The sequence below is a fragment of the Melanaphis sacchari genome, unplaced genomic scaffold (genome assembly GCF_002803265.2).
Source record: "Melanaphis sacchari strain LSU unplaced genomic scaffold, SCAv2.0 Contig1491_pilon_pilon, whole genome shotgun sequence".
Classification (NCBI taxonomy): domain Eukaryota; kingdom Metazoa; phylum Arthropoda; class Insecta; order Hemiptera; family Aphididae; genus Melanaphis; species Melanaphis sacchari.
Genome location: NW_020270650.1, coordinates 1 through 9,785, shown reverse-complemented (window position 1 = coordinate 9,785; position 9,785 = coordinate 1). Strand labels below are relative to the sequence as shown.

Sequence of the window (9,785 nt, the reverse complement as noted above, 5' to 3'; positions counted from 1 at the left end):
GCGGGCAGGCTTTAGTGAGTGGCACCCGCAGTTCACCAAGCGACAGTACCTAGGTTCCACCTCTCAATCCTTTGGCGCGATCACGTCTCCGTCGGTCCACCATGAAACTACGGCCGTCGTTCCTTGTTCGAGAACTGCGAGTCTCTCGACCGACTGCGCAATTATTTCCTTCGTCGGCTTTTCGTCGCTGCACTGGCGTTACTAATTCGTTGATCACGTCTTCCAATTTCGTCCATCGATTCTTCGGTGCCGTAGCATGAAATATTATTTTGTCTAAGAGGCCTTCAATAATATTCTTACAAAACAGTATTATCATCGTTGGGAAGCTCGGACATGTTATGTCATTAGTTTCTATGTAATAAAATGAGCGCGAGGAGATAGTATAGGTTTGTTTGTATCAAAATCGCTAATGAATTGAAATACTATTCAACAACAAGAGAAAATCTGCTTGCGACATGCAATATTTTTATTACTAGCAACCCAATATGTTCTATACTTATCGGCTTTTAAACCCATTTGTTGTTTATCTTTCGTTTTAGTTTAATGAAAATTTTCTACTACCGTGCCCGTTTTATATACAGTAATTCTTTTTGAAATATAATATTGTATCTCTTTCGATTTAATTTCATCAAATTTAACGTACTGCTTTTTCTTAACAGAAATTTGATGATCAATATTATTTTATATTTTACAACGACCATTAGTACTTATTATTATCATGGTTATTGTTTGCTTGTATAATTTAAATATTAAGCTGCTGTGTATATTACCTAAGTGTAATATTTTTACAACCAATATGGTCATGGTCAAAATCATTTTTTCTTTACATATTAAAATGAGAGTTATTTTGTTAAATGTATTTTATGATGGTTGATGATAACTGTATGGTCATATTACTGACATGAAAATCAGTATAGCCATTTGAAACAACACCATGATATCTAAAGTTGTATTTATTGGGTAAATATATATTATCTCAAAATTTTATATTTATTAATATTTAAATTAATATATGCTGATATTACTAATACACAAAAATAAATTACCCCGGAGTCTTGTTATCTCAGCTCGTCTCTATAAGTTATTTTAGATAGACACTAGGTATCCGTTAGCCTTATTATTAGTCTTATTAATAATATATATAAAAGTATACGGTAAAGTATTGTTAATCCTAAAATGAAGGCGGTGGTAAACTCTCCCGGGTTAATATTATGTTTACTAGTAAATGTGTAAACTCTCACTGAGTCATTATAGTGCTTACCTGTAGAAGTATATAGCTCTCCAGTTGTTTAAATGAATTTCAAACTGAATCATACGATTAAATTAAAGTTAGCAAAATTAAATAAATCAGAATAAAAATATTTATAAAGAAATAAGAAAAATATATCCCAAAAATATGGTGATTAAAGAAAAATAGATTATAACTTTTAAAATCTGAATATGTTTTATTATCAAAATAATGATTTTAACATATTAACGATATATTTTGTATTTGTATATATTATTATTATTATTATTAGCTTTTTAAAAGAAACTCAGATTATATTAAATTTATTTTATGATTTTACTAGAGCCAGGAGAGATTTTACATTTAGAAGAAGTAGAGAATAATCCTGAAGTAATACACCTTTCGTTAGGTAAGTACTGGAGTAGACAGAGAGTGTGCCATAGGGAGAGTTTACATCGCACCTAAAATTATTGAGAGAAAGATCATTCGGATGTAAGATTTTTCGAGATTACTTTGACGAATAATAAATACATTTTCTTAAAATTTACACTTACAGAAAAGTCTATACTTAAAAATTGTACACAAAATGTAATAAATATAGTATTACGACAATCATTTCCATTTTATCTATAATCATTTTTGGATCAGTATACCTTTTGAAATGTACAATTTATTTTTAACAGTTAATTTATTTTTAACGTTTGTAGATTTCTCTAAATAAGGAAATTGAAATGAGTAGTTTTCTAATAACGTCGGCGATTTGCAGCGGCTTGGAGAAGCTTTAAGCAGATTTTTCGCCAAGGAGATTTTCAATCCTCTCGTAGTCGAATAGTATTGTAATTCATTACTGATTCTGATTCCAAACAAAACTCTACCATCTCCCAACTGTAGTAATAAGTGATAGCGGCTACATCTGTTATTACTATTATTATTATTATTATTATTAATATATTATTATTATTATTCTTTTGTAATTAAGTTAATATAATTAATTATATTTATAACGATGCTCCGTGGCGTGCGCGTCATGACGTCGTCTTTCTTCCGTTGTATCATTGATTAAATATAAAATAAATCAATAATGTTCCTTAGTGTGCTTGAGTTGCTTTTGAATAATTATTATTTGAAAATAATATGATTAGCCATTCGGTTTAGCATTGATTAAATATATATGTAATATTCTGTGGATTTATTAAATAACAATATTCAATTTAATTTATATGCTTGGAATTCTTCTTATCGCGGTTTATTTTTATTCTACTGGTTTGTGTATTGTGTACAATTTAGTTTTTACCAATGCTTTCTATAGTCACATAATCCGTACCAATTAACGGGTTTCCATATTGCGTATAGCTATGGGCCATCTATGTATATTTAATCAATGGTTGTATTATAATATTGCACTTATAGCAGTTCGCAATTTCATTTTTTTGTATTAGTCTATAATATATTCGAATTGTATTGTATGTTATTGAATTTATTTTATCTTGACGAGTGTTATGCTCAGTAATTGTGTTGTTAGCGCCCTACACAACGCACATTATATTTTCAATAGAATTTTAACAATTTACTGACCATGTCCGAACTTACCAATGATATTGATGATATTTGTAAGCACATTATTGAAGACCTCATAGATAACATATTAAATACTACTTCAACCGAAGAATCCATGGACCTAATTGTCGAAGACTTATTAACGCTTGTGTGCAGCGACGAAGATCCGTTATCCAACGGAGAAGAGCCGTTGAAAATAATCATTGCGCAGTCGGTCGAGATACCTATTCTCGAACAAGGAACGACTGCCGTAATTTGCGGTGGCGTACCGGAGGGTGACGTAATCGCGGAAGATGTGAAGCTGGCCAAAGAAACCTAAACAAAAGGTACAGAATTTGTTTGGTGAGCTGGTCAGCTGTCTTAAATCGGGTGTCACCATACTGAAACCCGCTCCTCGCCGTTCGTGTTGGCAGAGGCTTGGACAGGACGACGGCGGCAAAAGGATATGAGCGATACGAGAAAGAACACGGGCGGTGCCCGGCGGTAAGCCACCCACAAGCACCTTTTCCGGACACTCTAGGCGCGACGGGCTCGCGGGCGTCGAATATTTGGTAGCTGACGCGATTGACACTAGCGGCTCGGTGGACGTCCGGTTTCTTTGGTCGTGTTAAAGACGGATGACGACAGCGACACGGCAGTTAGTCGCAGTACCGGCGCGGGCAGCGATTCCACCTCGACCGTAGTAGGTATCGACGACGTGGCGATGGCGGCGGAGACTTTGTCAAGGGGTAAGTGGGCGATATGAGTAATGCGGACGTTAGCGCCGCTGTAGGACTCGCGGGAACTTGTGGTTCCTGCATGATCAGGCGGCCCGCGATTCCGGCTACCACTGGATGCGGCAGACTTGGCTGCCGACCAGATGTCGGGACGAAATCTATGGAGAGTACGCTCTGACTCTTTTTTTCGTCCCTCGGCGATCCCGTCGGTCGAGTCGCGCCTTCCGGTTGTCTCGCCGATTCTGCGGCATCATATCTCGCCGTTTTCCCCGTGCGTTTCGGTTTCCGCTATCCGACGTCAGAGTCGTCTCGTCTGCGCCGTCCACGCGCACTAGCCGCTCGCCGTTGACCGTCGCTCCCGCGGCCGAAGCCGTCGGACTTCGCCCGTCGATCAAACAAACCAGTGACACTCGTCTGCGCCTGAGGGACAGTCCGTGAAAACGTTGCTGAGGGTGACCACCCACTGTGCAATTTATGTTCTTCAACATTCTTAAAATGTTAACTTTAAGTCACATTAAAAACATAATTGTAAACACGTTTAATGTACGTAATATATTTGTTAAAAACAAACAATTATATTTATTACAATAAATAAACATTCATAAAATGTGTGTATTCCTATTTATAAATACATTAATATTATGTTATTTTAATGTTTATAGTAAAACACGTCACATAATAGTTATTATTGTTTATGCACCGATAATCGATATTGATTTTATTTTTAATTTATAAGCCAATATTATATAAAAATAGTTACAATAATAATTAATATAATATATAATATTATATATAGAAAGATAAACAATAGTTGTTTTGCTATAACGTGGTGAATACTCAGAAACATGGTTATATAACCTTTGTTATTTTATGAATATCTGGAGATCGTTTATCCTACGAGTACAACGTTCAACAGCCATAACACGTATCGACTTATACCGATTACCGAAAAGTCAATTGTAAATATTGTCATTCGTATCGTCGTCACTCAGCGATTCATACGATCTACACCGTGTTTTTTTTTCGTGTTCAGTTTACATTTTTGTTTTTTACCTAACAGTGTCTTGAATTTTATTGAATATTTTGTGTTTCCGATTATTAACAGTGTCACATTCGTCAGGCATCACTCATCACAGTATAATTAATAATATTCCATGGACCATGGCTACTAGAAAGGTAAGACTCATTGTTTTGTACCAAAATTAATATCACTACGACTTATGAGTATAAAATAGAAAGTACCTACGACTTTTGGTCCTCATTCTTATGTTAGGTTTCCAATATTTTGTACTTTTGTAGTTTCTGTACTATGACAAGTGATAAAATAAATTTGCATTGGCCAATTGGTTGTGCTTCAAATGTAACATATTTCAATATGATTTCATGTACAACAATGATGAATGTGATTATTATTAAAATAGAATTTTTCCTGAAATTTTTAATTAAAACCTTCTGAAAAGCATTCCATTTGAAAAAGATAATCACTATTACTAATATAATTTATAGATAGTTACCTACATGGCTATGTTCATATTATTTTTATAATAATTAAGTTATTCCTTAAATAATGGCATACTACCTATTTAACTAACTTTATTTAACTAACTTTACTCTTTTTAATATTTAAGAGTACCTAGGTACCTAAATGACTAAATACTTAAATTAATACAAAAATTTTATTGTGTACCAATAGACAACAATCTATAGTTGTTGATTCAACTTTTCTCAACATTGGTAGATACTTAATTATTTTTTTTCCATTTTAGAATAAAGTAAATTAGGTTATTGTGATATTTTTGGACTCCAAAGATTACAGTGTAGTGCCAACAAAGTGGCTTGTCCAAAATGATTCAAATAATCTATCGAATAGTACAGTACAGTTTTGTTGTTGGCCACTTGGTAGAGTAACAAGCTCAGAAATTAAAAATGCTTTGGATCCAGAACCTACTTGGTTGAAATATGCAATAAAAGTTATCGGTGGTAATAAAACATATGGTATGTAAAATAAATTATTTTGTAGTTTATATTTATTACTCTTAGCTTTCAAAATATTGTAGTTAATAGCCAGTGTGTAATATTTAAAAAATTGTATTTAGTACATTTATTTTACATATATTCCTAAATTACTAGATTTCTATTGTTGTCGAGATTTTTGTCATTTTTATAATTTAAAGTTTACTTATAATTTAGGTAATTTCAAGCTAGCCTGGCATACTAGAGTTGAAAAAGAGTCAGAAAGTGAAGAGGTTCAAATTATGCCAAAACGTAAACGTACAATAATTGATGTATCAGATAATAATAGTGATGAAGGTAATTATCTAAATGTGCATTTTTAATTAATTGTGTTTTATTGCATATTTCTATATTATTTAGTATTGAGTAAATACATGATACTATAATACTATAATTGATGAATGATGACCATATAGTATAATCTACAACACTAAATCATGTTTGAAATTATTAAATTTAGATCTTGGATACTGTATAACTCCTGCATCTAGTTCTGCATCAAAGTTACCCAGTAATGAACATAATACCTATTATACAGAACTACAATCAGTTGTACATTCACAGAAATAATCACCAATGACCGAAACATACCATTCATTAACAGATGAAATGAATAACCCATCAACTTCAGCATATCAACCATATGATCATTCAGTTTACCAACCTCCTACTCAAAATCTACAAGTAATTTTTAAATTTTTTATCATATAAGTGTATTTTACACATCTCATACAGAAAATTTATTAATTAATTAAAATACATACCTCTTCTTTAACATAAACCAAATTATAATTATATTTTAAATTCATACAGTCTATAAATACACAAAATACACAACAGCAACAGCTATCAAATAACACTCTTAATACTACTTATGGTAACTTTACATCAACTTAAATTTAATTTAATGTTAAAAAATAATAATTTTAATACTTTTATTTGTATTATGGTTGGATTAGGTTTTAAAGAAGATAGATTAGAGAAACTTAAAATTATTATCTTACAAGGACAAACTGCAACAGATCTGATGTTAAATCGCATATTAGCTAAAATTGAACTAATAGAAGCCAATTTAAAAAATACATCTCAAAATATTAATCCAACTGTATACATTGATCCTAATTTTTTGGGTTATTTTCCTCTAAAAAATTCTGAGGAATTATTAGTAATAGAGAACCTTATAAACAATGAAACTGAATTTGTTCTCAAACTGGTAATACAAAAACTTTTTAAATCAAATAATTTTAGTTTAATTCTTAAATTTATTTTCAAGGAATCATTTATAAAGAGTATAGGCGGAAATTGTGCTGCAAATCATGTAAAAAGAGTCATGAGTAAATTGTTTACTGATGAGTACTGTGTACATATTTCATGGACTGGTCGTGGATGGGTGAAAGATATGACTAAGTTAAAAGAAACTAAACTTATTAAAATAGTGAAAAGTAATAATAAATTAACAATTTACAATAACAATGTTTAAATTTCTATACAAATAATATACCTTCCTAAACTCAAAATATATCTATATTTTTAAATGCAAATGTTTATTATTTTATTTTTTACTCTTTATTAATAATATTACATCTAAATTAACTAAATTTATATTGAGAAACTAATTTTTATGTAGAGGTATATAATTTGATAAACATTGTTATTGTGTATCTGATATTAATTTATTAGTTATAAACTTATAAGTTAAATATTTCTTCTTAATTATTAGAGGTCATCCAAGAATGTTCTTCGACTCTTTTTAATGATTCGCAGTTTGAAAAAGAAATAACCGAACAATTAAGGACTGCAAATACAAGATTCAAAAGTTTTCAAATTAGAAATAACAAATTACAATAATACCATAAGTAGTTCTAAAATCGAATTAACTGATTTTTTTTTTTATATTATATTTTCTATTAAGCCTCAGATATTAATTTTTGCTCAGTATTTTTATATATTTCAATAAAAGTTATTTTTATTTAAATTTTACTTACATTATTTTGATGATCAAATGCATTATATGTGTATTTATTCTTAAGCAAAACAAGAAATTAAATATTGATTTAGGTAGTAAACCATTTTATAATTCTTAAAATTTTAAATCTAGCTTAATATTTTCTCATGACTGTAATGAATATACTTAATTATTAAAATGTGTTACAGATGTATACAAATTGAATTTTTCTTTTCACTAAGCTGATTTGTTATATAAATGTTTTATGACCCAAAAAGATTTGTAGAGCCAATTTTAAATCAATTTAAAGTATTTATTTAAACAATACGATTTGATGTGTTTCCAGGCTAATGTCGAATAATTAATATCTTTCGTTCTAGAAGAATTAAAATCACAGCGGAAAATAATGTTACGCTCAAAACAACGTACTCGAAACAGTGTGACGCCTAATAGATCTATAAACCGCTTCAAGAGACTAACTAAAGCACCATCTATAAATGATAAGATTACCATTAATAATGATAATATATATTATATATGAATACAATATTAACCTTGAGAATCAATGTAATTTCCTGAAAACTGAAATGTTACTAATATGTTATCCTACAATTTGATCAAACTTAATATCATGATGAGTAATTTTAATACTCGTTTAATTGGATACTGATATTCAAATTTCTTCATAATGGTGCAACTCACTTATAACTATGAAGAGAATGAAAGTACAAAGATATTCGAACATTTAATGAATACTCCTAAATCTAAATGATCTTCTTATCAAATGTTCTTATATAATGGTTAAGTTCATTAATGTTGTTCTTTAAAATAAGTATTTTATTAAATATCAACAGTGATAATATTTTAAAATAATTGAATTAACATTACGGTCTGCCAATAGCTAAAAGTAGTGAGTCAATAATTATATCTATAATTGGTTTTGTTTTTAAATTTCAAAGAATTACCCACAATGCTCTAATCAGAGTATTCATATAAAGTAAAACACAACTAATCTAATAATTTTTAAACCATTATTACTGATTCTAGACTATTCAATTAAGGTTTAAATGTAAATGAACTTAATAACTCCACAAATTCTAATATATAGCTGTGATGCCTTCAAGAGTTTTACTAACTGCCAAAACTAAATTTATATTTTGATGTACTTATGTATTCAGAGGTGATTATATAGAACATCGTGTAGTTAGTTTGATTAGACAAATGTTCATTAAGAACAAACGAAACTTTTAGAAATCAGTAATGAGAGTACTAAAGGTGATTCCCTTATTAAAGTTACCCATAAACATAATCTAAATATAATAATTTAGACTACATGCATTAATATGTTTAGGTGTTAATAAACGCTTAATTGAATTTTAAAGAGGAAAGAGATATAAGATTGTGACAGACAAGTGGTGAAGGTATTAATAACCATTTGAAATGTTATGTCATATTACAAAGCCATCAGAGTTCTAGCTCATTGCCATGTAATACTGATGATGTAGAATACCGGAAGGCTATTGAATTGATATAGTTTTTGTTTTATATAATAGAGCAATTATTTAAAAGGCAACAGCAGAATTATACAAACATTTTTATTATTAGTTTTTGTCAAGAATTTGAAGCCTAGAAACCATAATAAATATATAATTTAAAAATTGAATTTACTGCAGTTTGCATCAGGTTATGGCTTAATATAGGTCATCATATTTCTCCAAGTTATAATGTTCATAGCTCACCACCTACCATTTTTACTATTACGGGCTACTTATTAACTTCAGTTCATTCAGGTAGAGAATTCATTTTACAATATATTAAAATCTATAGTCAATAATATTCTGCAAGAAATTTATAATCGATTGTTATGTTATTAATAATTTAAATTAACTTCACTTTTATCACTTTCTAGTTTTGTTATTTCACACCTGTGTTGCAATTTAGATAATTTTAACTTAATTGCCTTATTTGATAAAATATCAACTTTGATTTTCAAAATGGCAATACTCATTTTGATAAATGAAAATCTATAAACATACTGAAAAATAATTTTAACGTTTATAGAATTTAATTAGAGTAATCTGTTTGCGACTATTAATGCTTAAATATTCATTCAATTTATTGCCTACTGAGCAATTTTATAAGCTCAACAATAGAGACCAGAAGTCAAAACGAAATTTATCTTAATTTAACAATACCTACTCAAAAGTTATAACGGTCATAATCGATAATAACTAATAATATGATGATAGACACTTTTCTATAGTATTGCTTATCTATCTGGATATTAACGATTAAGACAGCAATACGTAACTGAACCGAAGCATCA

General features: G+C 29.7%; 1 protein-coding gene across 1 annotated transcript; it reads left to right on the top strand.

Annotated features, from left to right (window-relative positions):
• The first annotated feature begins 3,526 nt into the window (after window positions 1–3,526).
• Window positions 3,527–7,362, top strand: LOC112591933. Its single transcript, XM_025335886.1, has 10 exons — window positions 3,527–3,668; window positions 4,607–4,677; window positions 5,283–5,496; window positions 5,692–5,811; window positions 5,975–6,025; window positions 6,119–6,198; window positions 6,328–6,391; window positions 6,474–6,727; window positions 6,788–6,956; window positions 7,235–7,362. Exons 1-10 carry the CDS (start codon window positions 3,527–3,529, stop codon window positions 7,360–7,362), a joined length of 1,293 nt encoding a protein of 430 aa, XP_025191671.1.
• The last annotated feature ends 2,423 nt before the right edge of the window (window positions 7,363–9,785 follow it).

Excerpts from the sequence above, each read along its gene's own strand:
- LOC112591933 (XM_025335886.1), top strand. The coding sequence starts at position 3,527 with ATGAGTAATGCGGACGTTAGCGCCGCTGTAGGACTCGCGGGAACTTGT. Across the intron at positions 6,199-6,327 it reads CTCCTACTCAAAATCTACAA|TCTATAAATACACAAAATAC; the intron begins GTAATTTTTAAA and ends AAATTCATACAG. Across the intron at positions 6,957-7,234 it reads ACTTATTAAAATAGTGAAAA|AGGTCATCCAAGAATGTTCT; the intron begins GTAATAATAAAT and ends CTTAATTATTAG.